Source organism: Sarcophilus harrisii, chromosome 2, assembly GCF_902635505.1.
Source record: "Sarcophilus harrisii chromosome 2, mSarHar1.11, whole genome shotgun sequence".
NCBI lineage: Eukaryota > Metazoa > Chordata > Mammalia > Dasyuromorphia > Dasyuridae > Sarcophilus > Sarcophilus harrisii.
In genome coordinates this window covers 519,924,968-519,943,327 of record NC_045427.1, presented here as the reverse complement: position 1 = coordinate 519,943,327, position 18,360 = coordinate 519,924,968, and the positions used below count along the sequence as shown (strand labels likewise).

The following is an 18,360-nucleotide window of genomic DNA, read 5'->3' as shown; positions in this document are numbered from 1 at the left end:
AACACAAAATTGCTATTGCTGATCACCCATTTGCTCCCATGCATACATGCAGCATTCATGTATATATTATGTATCATCCCACAATGGGAAAATCTGCTTCCATTTAAGCCTATGTATGGAAAAAAATGTTTTTCTTTCTTGGCTAATGCTTTAACTATTAATTTTTTTTTATACAGCAGATTATCATTTGCATTAAGGGCTTTGAAACTCTCTTGCTTCCATATAGAAACAGTTCTGTCTTCACTAGTCATTTCGTTACTTCTTTGTGGACTCCATGGAAGTGCTCCTTGCTGAATGGATCAATGTTGGAGAATGACGAGGTACAGTTGTGACATGGGTTTTGTTGTTGTTTTTTTTTTTTTTTTTTTAAATTTTCTTCAGCTTGCCATTGAAGTTCTCTTGTGAATACTATTCTAAGGTTTTTGAAGTGTTGGCTTTGTCTTAATAGGACATTACCTAAACTGCTAAAAATTCTATCATGCCATTAGTGGTGATTTGAGACTTACAACCCCTGAATACCTAGACTTAGATCACTAGTCCATTGAAACAATAATTTTGGTGATCATTGTCTTGGAATAATTGGTTCTAAAGTAGAAAAATTTCTTCCTAGTTTCTGAAAGTAACTTCTACCATGGTTCTGTTTATGCTACAACTGATCAAAGTTCATTTTTTCTTTGATCACTCTATTTGGTCACATTAAAAAAAATCCCATGACAGTTAACTTCCTAATTCTGCCTCTCGTTTAACTTTACACATTTAGACTCAGTACTACATCAGATTCAAAATTTACAAAGAATTGCTTGAAAACAAGTTTAAATGTCAAAGATTATCACTTTAAAAAAAAATTAGCTATTTTGTGTAGGTGCCTTTCATTATGTTCTACAAATGACTATTTAAAACTTCCTTTGGAAGCTAGTTTTTAGTACAAAAATAGTCCCAGATCAAAGGAGATCTTAATGAAACTGGTTGACACTGCCAAGAGTTTATGTCTGATGGCAGTTGGTAAAACTATCCTGAACCATCTCTAGACACAGAAGAAAGTTTCTACTCTGGAAATAGTTTGTGTTTCTGTAAAAATCACAGCTTTATAGCTATCTTTAGGCCAAAAGGGGAAGAAAATTAAATTGTTAAAACTATTAAAAGGATTCCACTTGAGTTGACATACATAATTCTTGAGACAACTAGACCATGACTTGGAGCCATTGAGATTTGACGAAACCAGAATATAGTCATAATTACTTGATGCACTGATAATTTGATGGCATGAGGCATCTCTCTATACCTTGATACTAAAGAAGACCATAAAAAAACAACTTACTACAAAAGAAGATCAAAGAAATGGGTATAGTAATAACATTGCCCAAACATACAGGTATCATATTAATTGATGCTTTTAAAGTATTTCCCCTTCCCCATGCCTCCCTTTTCTTCTACCACCCTCACTTCTCCTTTACTTTCTCCCCAGGATTTGTATTTTTTTTTTTTTTAACCCCAAAATGTTCCACTAGCTCTCCATTAATGTCTCAACTTGTCTGTACAGCTGGTGTTGACTCATCTTGTAAAGTGTTGTTACAACACAGTCCAGAGTGTTGTATTATTTTGGGGGTGGACCATAGAAAGAGCTTCATTGGACAGTTATTCCAGTCTCTTTGGAAGTTGCTCTTAGTCCTAGGTGGAGAGTGTAAAAAGCGATCATGCAGCAGGAGTTGGTGTATACCAGTGTTCCTTGTTTACCATTATTTCAAGTCAAAGGATTGTCTTCTTTCAGTGAATCAGAGTATGTGTCCAGTACAGCACATCGCAAGCGTGTTTATCCCTTTTTAAGATTGTTTGTCCTGAGAGGGTCCATGGGCAGGACTCTGTCTTATTGGGAGGAGGTCATAATGACCAGGAATATGGCTGTTCCTAGGTAGGTCGTATGGATTCTGGATATAGCTGGCGCTATGACCACGGCCTTCTTGGACCACACTGACTGTGGGTTCTAAGGATATAGTGAAAAATGAGTTCAGAGAACAGATTAGCTTTGATTGCCTCTTGGGGGAAGAAGAGGAAGGATTATTTTAACGCAGGCTAAGGGAGGGAATTAGAGGTTGTCACATTCATGTCAATGTTAGCTATTTTGTAAATCAAAGTATTGGAGTTAGAAATGAGACTTTGTCATCGTGTTGGGTACTCTATCTAGAGTGTGTTGTAATAATGCCAAGTCTGAATCCCATCCTAAAGATCTAAAATACTGAAGATGGGGTTTTTGTCAATCAGTCCTCCCAAGCTGATGGAACCACAGCCTGAGGTCATTAGACATGAAACTAAGGACTGGTGAATTTATCAGGTGAAGGTGAAACCTTAACATAACTGCATGGATCATTTACAAATCTTTATTCAGATGTAAAGAGAAACATCTGGTCACTCAGATTAGTAATGAATTTGAGTTGAAAACTTCCACAAATTGCTAGGGGAACACATTTCCCCCATTATACATACTTATTATGTTGCATTCAAATCATAGTGTTTTTGAGAGTAGTATTGGCCCAGGAGAGAAGGGGCAGGCCTGGGAGGTAAGGTGCTGGAATAGTGGGCTAAGTTCTCTTATCCTCTCCCCTCCCAAAGAGGAGGGGGATGATTAGGGGGCCTTATCGCTACTTCAGTTTATGCACTGCATTTCAGAGTTATTTAAGACACCTACCAACTTCATATATATTTTTATTAGATGTCGACAAGGAGGGCATGTCTGTGTATGGAGAATCCCTGTGAGCAGGTGACTTCATCTCTACATAGCTGCTCTCTGGGGGCTTGCAGGGAAGGAGGGGTGGATCCTTGATGGTGGCGTAGGGGTTTTCACTGCTGTTGAGAGAACACGTACTCGAACTGCTTACGGATTCTTTTGCGTAATCTGCAGAAGAAGAAGGACTCTTATCATTTAAAAGTTATAAGCAGAAAAACATGCAAAAAACTAAAGTCCCCAAATCCAACCTGTCTTCTGAAAAAGTAATTCACTAGAGGAGATGAAAAGGCACTTATTAGGGACATTTTTAAATGTTTGGAGGAAGCCACATGAAGATCACTGTCCTCAAGTCACAGCCAGGGCAGACCCACATACTGGGTTTGGATTTTACTTTCCCAAGTAGACTTGGTTGTTCTCTCCCCTTACACCATCAACTGAGAGGGGGGAGGAAGGGGGGCAGGCAGTCTCTCTAACATCTAAGCTAGGAGACCTCTCAGGGCCAATTTTATAGGAAAGAGAAGAAAAACCATATGGTTACATGTGAGCCAGAAGGGACTTCCTTTTACAGATGAGGAAAGTGAGGTCCAAAGAGACTTGCCTATGATGACACAAGCAGGAAATTTCAGAGGCAGGATTTGAACCCAAAATCTGACCACAGAACAGTGCTTTTTCCATTCTGCCACCTAGAGTGACTCCATTACATGGGGAGGAAAGGAATATTCTGGGAGCCGACTTGTTGTTTGTATGAATTGGGGAAGGAGGAGGCCAACTGCTCCATGAGGAGCCTTGGACAGTGATTCCCACTGGGGCTGGAATCCCGCCTCTGCCTGTTTACCTACCTGTGTGATCTTAAAAGGCAAATCACTTTCCTCCTTGTAGCTTCAGTTTCCCCATCTATAAAATGAGAGGGTTGAACTAGATTCAAGGGTTCTTAACCTAGGGTCTATGAACTTTTTTTCCTTTTCATAATTATTTCTTTATAATGGATTTTCTTTTTAATCCCACATATTTTCTTTTAGGTATTTAAAAACATTAGGCTTCATCAGATTATCCAAGAGAGTTTGTGATCTAAAAATCATTACGAACCCCTGACTAGAACAATAAATTGGTTTTGTGATCCTCCTGCTTTTATATCACTCTGCTCAGTATAGTAGTTAATACACATAACTTTTCCCCCTAGAGCTTAGGAGTACTGATAGTGGGGGCAATACTGAGGGGTAGTACCCAAGAGACCCCCCCCCCCCCCCCCCCCCCCCCAGTTGTATGAATATGTGGATGACAGCCTGTGCCCTTGGACTTATCCAAGGATTTTTCCTTCCTTGACCTGAAGGGGACAGGCCACATTGTGAATAGCTATTTGCTCAAACTGTAGCAACTTGAGCAAGATGGTCGTCCTCACCAAAGCTACTACTTGGTAGCCATCCTTCTTCTCACCCCAACCCTGTTGAAGGTTTCCATGGTATTCACAAATGAGATCCTCTCTTTCCTAATTCTGTTGGTTCTAGTGCAGGTATCTCTGATGACAGGTAAAGGGTGTGTTTACAATTCAGCTGAGACCACAGTTACATGACACATGGCTATTTATTTCATTGACTTGGCTTACTTTCAATAGTAGTTGCCAAAGAAAGGAAGAACATTTTCTCCTGGAACATTCCCTTACTTTTATTTGTTTTTTTAGCTAAGCATATCCCCAAACTTCAGCAGTGCAAGTGACAAGATACATGAGGTTTTAGACAAATCTGTTCCTCAAGAATCAGAAAACAAAATAAATCAGAAAATTTTGTGCTGTGGCTAAAAGACTTCAGGAGGGAAGCCAGCTGTCCCTTTTTTTTTTTTTTTTTTTTTTGCACTTTCAGGTGTCCTAGGAAAATGTAAAAGATTAATGAAACAAACCCATGTAAGTCATATGATCTAAAGATAGGTCAGTCTTGAAATTCTTGCCTAATGAATGAGCCACCTTACCTCCCCACTACAAAACAAAGCTATTCATTTTGATTTCACTTCCTCCTATAAGAGGAGATGCAGGTTTTTGCTTGTTTTTCTTTTAAGCTTGAGGAAGGAGACTTGAAATGGTTTCAGTCATCTAAAGTATAGGTGGTAATTAGCTCTAGGTATACTAGAATAAACTATTCTGCTCCAGGCGGCCTGAGGCACTCTTATTCATTATATTAGAAAGCTGGATTTCTTGGTCTTTGTGATCAGAAACAAAAAGCTGTAGCAGTTTCCCTGATCTTTTGTGTCTACATTCTTCTTATCCCCCATCCCCCTTCATCCTGCCTATAGAAAGAGGCCATCAGAAAAGTGTGAAGACTAAAAGGTATACCAAATCTCCCCACTGTGAGTATGGAGCTGTAACAAGCCAGGAGAGGAGGCAGGGGGCAAGGAAAAAGTAGGAGCTGTCCCTTTTCCTTTGCTGAGTCACCATCTTGCCCATCTATATGATTAAATAAACAGCTGTTTAAAAATACTTCCTCAAGTATCCCCAGGTCTCCACCTTGAGGCATTTTGAGACTGGCTCTGACTTATTATCAATGCTGCTAGCCTGGCCCTCTCCTGGGGTGAGAAATGGGTTGTGATATCTTGTGATGCAGAGTGCTTGGTTAATAAGAAGGTGCATAATCGATGCAAACACTGGGAATAAATGAAGCCCGGGTGCTCTTCCCCATTTCAAATACTTGGGGAAAACCAAGTACCAGTAAAATTAGTCCTAGAGCTGTGGATCAAAATCTCTCTCTCTGCTCCCATTACTGCTGTTATAACCTGACCATATGCCTTCTTTCCAAGCATGGCATCCATTTCTTATGAGAGGAAGAAGGAATCAGAGGAGGGAACTGTCCTGGCCCTGCAATTGATGAGTGTTTCCCCCAGAACAGCAATCTTGGCCCTGCGGGTATACCTGTTGCAACATTTTGAGGAAGGATTTAGATAGGATTGGGGTGGGAAACATGCTGGTAGAAGTTAAGGGAGAAGCAGGTCCCAGGAACAAGGTTCTTGGACAAAATGAAAAGAGCTTTGCATGAAGGAAATGGTGAGAATTTATGCCAGGAGGAGAAGAAATGAGAATCATTTGGAATCAAACAGAGATAGAGAGCTGGACCAAGGATTTCATTTGGAGCATGTTGAAGAAATCGAAAGAGAAACCAGTGACTGCCTGGGTAACTAGAATGTGGTAAAGTCACTGTTGGGGGAAGAGAGGTGGGTGGAAACAAAGAAGGTATGGTGAGTGTTTGGGAGCATAAAATCAGAAGGAATTGGAATTACCATAGTTATGTTGGTAGCTAGCTCAAAATACCCAAGAAATAGAAGAGTGAGGAGTAGTAAGAAAGGGTAACAGATGGACCGTGGTGCTGTGGCGATATTTAGATGGAAGCATAGAAACACTTCGAGACAGAATGTGGGCTGGTTTTGAGGAGAAACTTGTCCAAAAATTTTAAGCATTATTGTATTTTTTCCAGGGTCTGTGATTAGTGTAAGTGCTTGGGTTTTTGGTTCACTGTTCATTTCATGTCTCAAATAATACTTTAAGGTCTGGGACTCTGGAATCTTCTTTTCCTTACTCTCCCTTCCCTTCCCCTCACCTTTTTTTTTTTCTATAGTATTTGCATTTAGGTCTTCATTCTCAAACCCTATTATATCTCCTATATAGCTACTTTTGTCTCTGAATATATATCCATGATAACAAAACCGAATTCTCTAGTGACTAGAATGTATTTTCATTCTGTAAAACACATTAGATCATCCGATTATTACATAGATGGTATTTTCAAAAACTTTTCATCTCTTTGATCATCACCTCATGGAAAAAGGAATGTCTTTGATTTTCTTAGCCCTGTTGGTGTTAAAAGTTTGGAGGTTTATGAATGTATTACCTATTTTAAATGTTCTCTGGTGTGAAGTCTTGGGGAACTCTGATAAAAACAAAACGAAAGTTTTCTCCATTAACAATATGTCTAGACTTGTTTCAGCCTCTTTCCATGAGTGGTCCAATTTGTTTATAGTATTACCTGTTGTAATGCAGCCCATGAGAGCTTGTGGACATCCTGTTTGAATGGCTTCATTCAAAAAGCATGAGAGAATGAAATGGACAAGTAAGCATGTGGTCTTATAGAAATAGCATATTGTAGCCCTGACTTCATAACTACTAGACAGTTTAGAGCCCTTGTAAAATGCAAAGCGCGAATTTATGTTAATATTGCATCAACCCAAATCTTTGACATCAGAGTTGTAACTAGCAGTTTTGATGCCTGGAGCAAATAATATTAAACTGTACCCTAAAATCAGTTTATCCAGAACAAATTGAGTGAAGGGAGGAAATCCATGAATGGAGATCCCAGGACATTACAGCTTTGTTGTTGTGGAGTCCAGGCAGGGGAAGGCCAGGCTTAGGAGGAACTCTGCTAAGGAGAAGAAGCTCTGCCATCTGGTAGCTTCCTATTTTAGCTAATTATTCTTATAAACTAGGTGCTAAGTTCGGTTGCAGTTCCCTCAGTGCCTTGGGGCAAATTCCTTGTTGCAGCCCAACTAGTGCTGAAAGTTGTGCTGTTGGTTGTGGCTCACAGGAGCTGTAAAGGTTATTAAGTCCAACCCCTCATTCTACTGGCAGACAAAGGGTCAGGTGATTTGGTCAAAGTCACCCAGCTAAAACACGTCTAAGGCAAGAAGTGAACTATGCGTCTTTTTTGATTCCACATCATTAAGGAATAAGTGGAGATTTTTGTCAAGGTTACTTGCATTTATATAGCACTTGGTGTGTACAAAGTACTTTACTTGCATTATCTTATTTGTCTTAAGCTCAACCCCCTGAGATAGGTAGTATAATATCACCTTTATTTTACACCAAAGAAAGCAAATTATCACTAATTCTGAAAAATCACTAGATAACACCAAGAGAACAAAGTTTTCTCAGGAGAGGAAGAAAAATATTTCTGATTTAAAATTTGTTCCATATGTTCCTCTGCCCTAGAAATCTGGGGGCTTCTATAGGTAAAGATTATCTCCTTTGTATTTTTCTGGCATAATGCCTGTCTGCCACATAAATGCTTGACTGAAAGCCCAGGGCACAGCTGGAACTTCTCATCTTTTTTCCTTTTGATAAAGATTTGTTTTGGTTACTGGACACAGATTCTTTGTTCAAGGAAGGGGAGAGAATTGGGCTCCTTTTGGATGTTAAGGATTTATAATTTTCATTTCTCATACCTTGATGGGTAAAAGGTAATTCTTTCTAGCTCAAGACAGGAAGCCTCTGGGGCGCAGATAGATTGACTTTATTTCAAATTTTTCATTGATTTAGCTCACACTAATTGTTTGGATATAAAGGCATTCTACATTTTTGTAGTCATTTGGTTGGTACCTATAAAAATAACCCACAAAGAGTTTGCTAAGCAGATATAACTAACTGAAATTTAAAAAAAAAATGAATTATTACATTTGCTCCTTCTGGGTAGAATTACCCCAGAACCAGGATGTTGTGGATTATTTTTTTAGATGTGCCGATTTCTCTGAGGTTTGAGGAACTTCTGGCCATGTCTGGTCTGTAGTGTTAATCCAGCTAAATTCTTTGCTAATGGCACATCAGGCATCGGATACTCTACCTTTGAAACCTTTCTCCATGATATATGTGTTTTGACGTCTATCCATCCCACAAGCACCTGCAGGGGGGAAAAAAAAACATAGAACGGGAAAAGAAAGAAATAGTATAAGTGAGGAGTATTAAGGGTAATGGGTAGCAGATGGTTCACTTGTTCCCTCTCTCTTACCTGCCAGAGGGCAGTCACCACTCCTTCTCCACCCCTAATTCCTATATTTCCCCCATGACTAAAGTGTTTCTGATAGAACTGTTTCATGGTAGAAAATTTCCATCTCCTAAAATTAATTGCTTCAGCCATGAAAAGAAGCAGAGCCAGCTCTCAATTAGCCATGCTAATGAGGAGGGGAGGAAGGAGGAAGGAAAAGGCATGGATAAGCCAAAGTCACATAGATTTGTTATGAAAGCAGACAGATTTCATGCATCCATGCACGCACAGGGGCCAGATACTAACCTGGGTTCTACCTGCCCCAGACTCTGTTTATTATTGAAGAGCCTGGATTGACACAGGTCACCTAAAAGTGGGTGTTTTTTAGCTAAATGGCTATCTCTTGTCTATGGTCTACTTTGGATTCTCCATTAATGAGTAATTGAGAGTTGGTTATGGAAAAAAAAGAGTAGTCCTTATTAATTGTAAGGATGATTGTGCTTCTGGTTTGAACTTTGGTTGGGCTCCTCAGTTCTTAAGCAGATGTGACTAATACCTGTGAGATTTTAGGCCCTGAGCTTGAGTTGAGGATAATGATGATCTTTCCTAGGGCTCTCCTGTGATAGCCCTCACCTCCCATGTCCGGAGGCAGTATTTGGATATAAAAAGTCATTGCATATATCTTGATGGTTTCTGACTGCTCTAGTTAAGTACCATGTTTCAGAATGAAGGCCAGAGTGTTGCATGACTTTAACTGTGAAAACCTAAGTAGATCACAATCTAAATCTTTCTATCTTTACTCTTACCTTTGCTGACAAGATCTCAAACAGGTTTCATCACTAAAAACTCAGCATTCCCATCTATATAACTTGGTCACCTCCCTTATGTGGACAAGCTGTTAAGTACCCAGTGGTATTGTTTATGAGAAGAAGCCCAGAGAGGTGACCAGCTTAATCCTTTGCCCTGGCGCCATTCCAACCCCATTTCAGACAAGCCCAACCACTACCCTCAGGAAAGTAAAAAAGGAGATTTGAGAGGTGGCTGTCTTTCCTCACCATTCCTTCCAATATGATTCTTCCTGCTCTTCCTTTGGCTTTCAAACTGAATTGTTTTCTACTTCTAGATTTATTGTGAAGATATCTTTGTTTTAAAGTTCTGGGGCCCTCAAAGCTGGGAGGCCCCTTGCAACAAAGAAGTATCTGATAGCATTGTTTTTTAGGCATTATTTCCCAACATTACTAGTGGGCACTCTTTCCAAAGTATTCTAAGGTAATTAAAGTGGGCTATTTGCCAACTATGACTCTAGATTTCTGAAATCTTATTGAAGATCTTCCTTTGAGTTTTTCTCTACTTATAACCTGAAAACTGGACTTTTAGACCCTTGTTCCCTGCAGGTATGTGGTTTAGTCTTGGAATAACCTGGTGGTTCTCAGCGAAGAATGAAGAAACTTTTTCTCCACCCTATCCCAAGGCTTTGGTGGTGATGAGAAGAATGAGGGCCATCTGAAGGTGTTTCTTATTTGCCAACTGCTGGGAAATCAGGACTGCAAACGCAGTTTTGAAGAACAATTCTATCTTAGCTGATGTTGCCAACTCAAAAGTATTTCTATCTGCAGTATTTCTATCTACAAGAACCAGGATTGAGTTGAACGTGGTTCATTTAATGGCAGTGCTTGTGCTTATGTCAGGGATGACTTTTGCCTTTTGTAAAGAATACTGAAACGCAGAAAGTTTAAAGGGTAAAGCATTTTGGTCCTAAAACCTGGATGTCTTGGCTTCTTCCGTTTTCTTTCTATTACAGCACAGATTATTTGTGAGTGGATGCTATGGAAATTGTGCCTTAAAGCAGTCTGCCATCCTGGTCAATCATAAACATAATCTAATATCACTCCTGCCAAGAACCAGCAATATAAGACAAAAATGAAAATTTATTAGGAATTTGGGTTGTAAGTCTTGATTACCAGGTCATTGTTTTTTGCTGTTTCTTAGCATTTCCTAGAAAAGAAAGCCAGAATTGGTCTCCCTTTAAGTTTAAGCTGGGTGGGTTTGCATTGAGACAAATCTTAGATATATTGAGATAGAGCAGTGGGCCTAGGAACTTGCAACCAGCTTTTTGCACCTAACTCATAGAGTTGTTGTGAAGATCAAATGAGCTAACTCAATCAATTAATCAATCAATCAATCAATTAACTCAATCAAATGAGCTAAAGTAAGACCCTTTGTAAACCTTAAAATATATTTGTGTGTGTGTGCACACACATGCACTGGGGGATATTTACACGTGTACCTATGTCTGTTGGGGATCTTGCTCAGAGGAATAAAATCAAAACCCTCTATTCCTCTGAGCTGACCATGGGACTGAATTTTCTGTATTTGGTGTCAAACTACATCTTCCTAGGACCTGAAATCCAGAAACCACAATCTGAGGCTCTATTATTTCGTGCTATATAGAACCTGACTCCAGTTCAGTGAAGGCTCTATGGGATGCTTTGCTGAGAATGTGTTCACATAGATGTCCCCTATGCCTTCTTCAGCATTACTTCTGACTTGTTTATTCCTAGGCTCCCCAGTTTCTCCCACCTCTCTTATTTTAGTGAATATGATTATCCTCTTCTTCCTTTCTTTCCCAGGTTACTAGTTCTGGAGCACATTATTCTTGTATGCCTTATGAATATTTGTTAAGGATGATGGATAATTTATGATTATTTTAATGATGATGAACATAAGGTCAGTGAGACCCTAGTCCTGTTCTCTTATTTGAGCCACAATCTCCCTGTGGCCTTAAGGTGACAGGCATGGGGATGAGAGCACCACTATCAAAAACTATACTTTGCATCTAGTGGGCAAGGCAGGCACTCCAGGTGGCAGTGGGTCTGGGGCACTCCTTCAGGATCCTGAGAGCCATAGATTGATAACCAAATCTCAACTATCCATGCTAATGGACAGGAACAAAAAAACACAAACCCCAAAGCCTTTCTTTGGCTTTGGAAATTATCATGTGCTTTATCATCCTTATTATGTTTAATTCATCTTCATATTCGTGTGAATTTTATATTTTATGAACTCATATCAACTTGGAGTGCAGGACGGGGGGCAGGGGTAATAAGACCCAAGAGCATGCTGGGTAATGACAAGAAGGCATCCTAGAATGAAATATGTGCTTTAGATGCTATATTGATAAGTAATAGTATTGATCATTAGTACCTCTTCTCTCCATTGCCACACCTCAAGACCTTTACTATGAGTATCCTGGCTAGTTTTCCAAGTTGCATAGAAGAACTGGCCACATTGAACAATCAGGAACCAGAATTGGGGGGAGAGGGGAAAGAGGTGAAGGCATAGGGCACACTTGCTTAGAAACGATTGGTCCATGGTATGGTATTCAGCAAAGGATGTGTGGGAAGAGAGAGAGCTCCATCTTGGGGCTTGGTGGAATGAGATAAAAGGTAGGCAAAGTGGAATGGGATCTGACCTGGTGTGTTTGGCTCAGCGGGGCAGCCAAGGTGTCTAAGTTCAATGTAGAAGTCCTCGGGCGGGTACCTGGCCTCCAGGGCACTGATCTGGAAATGGGAGTCTAGTGAGAGGAATGACAGGGAGGAGCCATTATTCCCAGAGCCCCTACGGTATGAGACACATAGGGTTTGGGGAGAGATAATGGAGACACTCCAAGGGAGGCCTGATCATAGACACTTAAGATGGCTTTGTTCCCGTCACTGTCCACTATAGGGGAGAGGGTGGCTGGTGATAAACTTTGGTGCTTTAAGAGGGAAGCGGCTTGGGAACAGGCAGAGACAAAGTGACCAGCAGGAAGAGGGGGAAATTATCAAGGGCAAGAGACAAAAGGGGGGCATTTTGAAAATGGTACCCATCCTCTTGCAGGCCACAAGTAAAAGGCTTTCCCTCTCTACTAGCTTCCCCTTTTCCAGGGAACAGTGCTCCTATCCAGTGGCATTTAGCCCAAGTGGAGACAGAGTTGTCTGACCTTACAGATTTAGGATCCTCACTGTGATTTAGGGAAAAACCTTGTATATATTTACATATGTCTCAATCCTGCCCATTGGAATTTTAAAAATTCAGTTTTTATTAGGATCTAAGGAAGGAGCCGTGGGTCTTTCTCCTCTCTGAAGGAAATCATAGGCCATTTTGCCATAGACTGTTCTTACTGCTCCCCCCACAATCTCCTTCCTCTACTTCAGGTTTTCAGCAACATGCCCTTCCCAGAAAAGGCATATCATATGCTGGGGGCAAATGCCTGATTTATGTCATTTACCTTAGGACAAAGAAAAGAGAAGCAGCCCAAAGTTCTGCCAATATAAGAGTCCTGTTGGAAGGAGTTCTGGGAGAAGGAAGATTAGATCCCAAGAGCCTTTCAGAGGATAATGGCATAGGACTTGAAAGCTGAGGCTGGGCCCTGGGGTAAAAGCTGAGGCTGGGCATGTTTACTGACCTAGCACGTTCACATAGCTGTAAGGTGTCCACCCAGACGTATCTCTGTCAAGGGATTTGTTACTGAGCTGTTTGGAAAGCAGGAGACTGGGTTAACACTGAGTTATCCAGATCCCCACCCCTTCCCTCAAGGACACCAAGTCCCTTGTCCCCTTTCCCTCAAATCCCAGACCCAATAAAATAGCCTCTGCCCACCCTGGTTACTCTATGTTTGAAGACATGGAACAAATTCCACTAATGGTGAGAATGGGAGAAATGCTGGCAAGTGTGGTTTAGGGGCAGGGGAAGGCAAGGAAGGACTTAGATAATCCAGTATGATTGTGCTTGCCTGACATTCCCATTCCCTACAGAGGAAGCAGAGAAAAACATTCTCAGGGCCTATTCTGGAGAGTTGAGAGAGGGCTATTTGGTTTGAAGAATTGGAGCCACAGTGGTTCTTGCTGAGAAGTCACTGTGACATGGCCTATGCATCATGCTTCTACTGAGAAACAACTACAGGAACAAATTAGGGAAATACACTTTTATCTATTTTAATTATTTGTCTCTTAGTAGGAAAGTCTGGGTCATTCTAAATGCCATCAGTGCCTTCTCTGCTTTATTTAACTATGATGAAGCCTTTCATCTACCACAGAGCCTGGGCTTCCCTCAAAGAGCCACTTTCAAATAAAAGCAGAGAGAAGGGATTGATGGGAGTGAGCAATTGGTAGAGGCTGCAGTGCTAAATAAATTATTCTGATGTTCAGGAGTCTCCCTTTCAGATGATGATAAAGATAATTTACATTTATATAGTGCTTTTAAAGCTGACATATGTTCAGCCATTATATCTCATCAGACCCTCACAACCAATGTGTAGGTGTGTGTGTACACTATTATCTGTGTAACATGAGGAAACAAACTTAGAGAGCTTGAGTGAATGACCTGTCCATCCAGGGTCACACAGCTATTAAGGTATCTGAAATGGGATTAAATTCTTCCTAATTCTCTAGTCATTACAGCATACTGCCTCATGTAGATCCTCCTTTTGAAAATTTCAAAACATTATGAGACTCAACCCTCCTCATTTCACAGGTAAGGAAATGAAGACTCTTATCAGTGGCTTGGAGGGAACTCAACTCTAGATTTGAGGTACAACTGGAGTGGCACCATAGACACTGGGCCAGAGCTTCTGGGATGGGTCAATTTCTCCATGGCAAGGTCATCTGAGAAAAAACATCAAGATGACTATGGAGGTCCAAGGCTTTTCTTCAAATGGTTACTATCAACTTCTACTGTGTTTGTATTAGGTGTGTGTGTATGAGCGCGCGCGCGCGCATGTTCCCAGAGAGAAAAAAGACTGTTGTAAGAGGGAGAGATGTGGGTTTGATTCCTGCATCCATGCTTTGTGGGTAAACCATAGGTACTTCTAATTGTCCCACTTCCAAGGGTCTATGACTTGGATCTTCTCCAAGCAGGTAAACCTTTGAGCTGGGAAGAGCATTAGAAGCCATTTGATCCCTTAACATCACTTTCCTGTAGGATTGTCATTTGGCACACTGATTTGACATCATGTGTTTAGAGCTAAAAGACTTGGAAGTTATTTAGTCCAATACCTTCCTTTTATAGATTAGGAAACTTATGGCTATAAAAGGGGAAGTGCCTTGGCCAAGATCACCTGACTGGTGTGTAATAAAGCTGAGGTTGAAACCCAGGACCTCTCTTATGGAAGCCAGCTATGAGGAGGAATCACAAGAAACTAGGATTAGGAGACAGAATTAGGGCCTGAGAACCCATCTGCAACTGTACTGAAGTTGTTATCTCAACAATATGCCAGAATTAATGTGGATGAAGAAAATAAGGGATGGTATGGCAATAAAGATGGAGAAGTACTTGAATTGCCATGTTGGATTATGGGCCAGTTATTTGGTTTTTTGTTTTTCCCCATCTTGATCTGCTAGCTTGAGTTCCTCTTCTATAGATGGTGGTAATAATACCTGTCATGTTTACCTCTGGGAGAATTAGGATATTCTACTGTGATGAAAGAAGTGCCAGTTTCACAAACCAATAAAGTACCATATAAATGTAAGGGGCTGATATAAGGGAAAAGTGTTTTTGTATGTCCAAAGAAAGCATTTGTGAAGGTGTGTATCTTTGGGGACTGTGTGTAGAAGTGTATATATTCTCTGTGGAGAGAATGTGTGCTTGTTCAAGAAATGGACATTCAAGCATATGCATATGTGATTATATCCATCATACAAAGAGATACATGTGCAAGAGAGCGTGTGCAGAAGGGAATTAGGCCTACATGTGAATGGCTGGGGATGAGAGGGTATGTGTACAGAGGGCAGCTTTTCTAATGTCATATCATGGTGTTCAAAATTTACTTGGGGATGAGCCATGTAAAGGAAGGTGGGATGTCTAGGAAGCTCTCCTCCCCTGCCACTATTTTGGTTTCCCTGTTACAGGCTAATAGAGGTCAGATGGCATCCTCTGATGTAAGCAGAAGCAAGATGCCATTCTTCGTCATCAAAGGGACTGATGGAGGGGTGACTGATTCCTTGGGGAGCTTCATGGAATTGTTTATTCTGGGTTAGGATCCTATCAACACTAATGTGAAGTTACAACATTGGCTAGTTACCTGCCACATGTTGTAGTAGTCAGGAACTTAAAGTAATTTGTCAAGCCTCAAGAGATTTGTAGAAATGGCAAGGTTTTGTAGAAAGAACATGAAAATAAGAGTTAAAAAGACCTGGGTTTCAATCTGCCAATAAGCTTATGTGACTTTCATCCTAGATCTCATTTTTCCTCATCTGTAAAATGTAGATAAGGATTCTTTCATCTTGCCTGCCTCACTGAGAGACTGAGAATCTAAAGTCATAATGAATTTGAAAGCACTTTGAAAAATATTATGAAGGATTATGTGACCACTGCAGATATATCACTAAGCCAATTATTAAGCTATCTATTGTGTACAAACAAGATAATCCATTAAGGAATGAACTTTGCAATGTTTACATTGTTCATCCCCATCTAGTGGGGATGGATTTGCACTTAGCTATTTATATTCTTACCCTATCCTTTTGGTTATACAAACGGGTTGGGGAACAAAGTTTGAGCCCAGCTTATTTGAAATTTGTTATCGTGGTGCTCCAATCAACACAGCTAACCAGCTATTGTAACCTGTGACATGTTGGTTCATGTAGAAGTATTGCCTGTACTTTTTGCCCACATGTAGCCCAAAAGAGAGCAGCTCTGGGGAATTTTCTAAAAGAAAGAGGAGCTAGACTGGGTAAGTTGCAGGATAAGTGGAAATCTGATGACAGGTACCTTAGTGGAGCTGTTCCTGTCCAAATTACTGACTGTTTCGGAAGGCACCCCACATGCCAGAGCGTGGTAGCTGGGGTTGGAAAAGCACTGACCATGGCTGCTACTTTGAGACACATCTGGGAAGAGAACAAGGTGTCACACAAACACCCCCAACCCCCTAGCCCAGGGACACACCCCATAGCACAAAACATGGCTTGGGGAGGACCCGAGAGTGCCTCGTAAACTTAGCCAGCCCCCAATATTTCTCCAAGCTCCTGAATGTCCCAAAAGGACATTTTATAGAGACCCTCCCTCTCCCCCTTCAGAATGCGTCCTTTGGACACCAGGACTGGTCTACCCAGAGTAGAAGATGACACTGGGATTACTTGTGGAGTTTGGCATCCTGAAGGAATGACAAATGAGCTTGCAAGTTCTAATATCAACTCGACTCAGGAGATTGCTTCAGAAACAGCCCTCTTTACCCAAAACCAAAGAGAATGTGGCACTAATGGTCGATTACAGGTGTCTGAATGATCCCTTGCTATGTTGGGGAGAACCTTTGTCCCCAGGAGGAAGAGCATACACGGATAGATTCAACCCAACCTTTTTTCTTCCCTCCTCTTTCCTGCCCATCACAAATGATCTCATGTTTTAAGAGTTCCCCCTACCCTGGTTCTGATGAGAAGTGGGAGAAACTGCCACACCCCTTCAGAAAGAAAGACGATCCTTGACTGTCTAAAACGGGGCTTCTTAAACATTTTTTATTCACACCACCTTTTTGCCCAAGAGTTTTTATGTGGCTCTGGGGATATAGCTACATAAAATAGGTTATACAGATCAAACATTTGCTGATAGTAAGCCAATTTTGTGACCCCCCCACATTCAGTTATAAGACCCCACACAATTTAAGAAGCTGAGGTGTAAAGAATAGGAATAGTAGCACAAAAAAGCCACAAAATTTTTCCCCCCTAAACCTGGGAATTCATCAACAAAGTCCCAGCAGAAGAACTCTCCTAAAAGACATCGATACAGATCAGCAGGGTTATCTAGTGGCCCTGAGGTCTTACATGACACTTGCCTGTGGTCACACTGCTAATATTTCAGAGGAAGACAACTCCAGATTTGCTTGAGTGCAAAAGCCAGCCCTTTACTCACCATGCCATCCTGCCTCCGAGGGTACAATATCAGATCCTAAACCTCAACTCCCAACTCTTGCTTTTCTATCCTGCTCTGGCTGAATAGTAAAGGGACCCACATTCGTCAGTAGCCAGGTTACGGAACAGAGGTGCATCTGACACATTCTCATGGATAACTGCTGCAGGGTGCAATCAATGGGAGAAGGCAACAGAGCAGCAGGCATAGTGGGGGGGAGGACAAGCACACCTCCTGATTTGTAGAGCTACAATGGGAAGTTGTGACGGCTCTGTGGTGTCCCAGAGTGGAAAATGGGGGGTGTTCTTGACTCTGCTGACATCTTGTGGAAGTTTGCTTCAGTGAATTTAGAATGAAAAAGCAGAGCTTTGAATACATACTCTCCCATGTCTTAGCTGACTGCCCTGCTGGGAGTGGGGTATATATATAATGAAGGAAGACAGACTCAGGAACAGGGACGGGAGTTAGAAGGCAAAAATAGGAGCAAAAGAAGCAGAAGTTGGAGAGGCATGGGGGGAGGAGATAGGGTTGAAAAGACACTAGAGGAGATACCAAGGAATTGGGGGCAGAGAATGAAAACACAAGGGGAAAAAGGCAGGGAGGGTCTGGGAAAAGTGGGAACAAGTTGGGATAATTTCTATATTAATTGGATCAAAAAAAAATTACATAAGTCAGCTTTTTTTTTTCCCTCTTAAGTTTGGGTGCATGATCTTTGGAGGTCAAAGCAGGCCCACTATCCAATTCTCTCTAATGCTTAAGTACCCCACACCTTTTTCTAATCTTCTAAATGTACTTGATCAGATTTCTATACTTTCCTGGCCAAATATACCTTGATCTCTCAAACTCTCCTTCCCTGTTCTGTCTGTTCCTTCAGTTCTCCCCACCCATCAACTACAACAAAAGCACAAGGGTGATTGGGGAAATCAGGAATACAGATAAGAGGAACTAGTTAACTCCATGGGCAGAGGCAATCCAGTTGAAGTAATCTCTTCCCATAATCAGTATTAGGTTCTGTCTCTTCTCAAG

At 41.1% G+C, this 18,360-nt stretch overlaps 1 protein-coding gene across 1 annotated transcript in view; it reads right to left on the bottom strand.

Moving 5' to 3' along the window:
- Window positions 1-1,820: 1,820 nt before the first annotated feature.
- Window positions 1,821-18,360, bottom strand: part of MEGF11 (multiple EGF like domains 11) — an 80,899-nt gene continuing 64,359 nt past the window's right edge. Inside the window, exons 16-23 of the mRNA XM_031949347.1 lie at window positions 16,204-16,319; window positions 12,902-12,968; window positions 11,927-12,028; window positions 8,314-8,370; window positions 6,727-6,774; window positions 6,592-6,630; window positions 2,684-2,890; window positions 1,821-1,981 (exon numbers count right to left, since the gene is read on the bottom strand). Of these exons, the coding sequence (XP_031805207.1) occupies window positions 1,821-1,981; window positions 2,684-2,890; window positions 6,592-6,630; window positions 6,727-6,774; window positions 8,314-8,370; window positions 11,927-12,028; window positions 12,902-12,968; window positions 16,204-16,319 (797 nt within the window). The remainder of the gene's footprint in view (window positions 1,982-2,683; window positions 2,891-6,591; window positions 6,631-6,726; window positions 6,775-8,313; window positions 8,371-11,926; window positions 12,029-12,901; window positions 12,969-16,203; window positions 16,320-18,360) is intronic.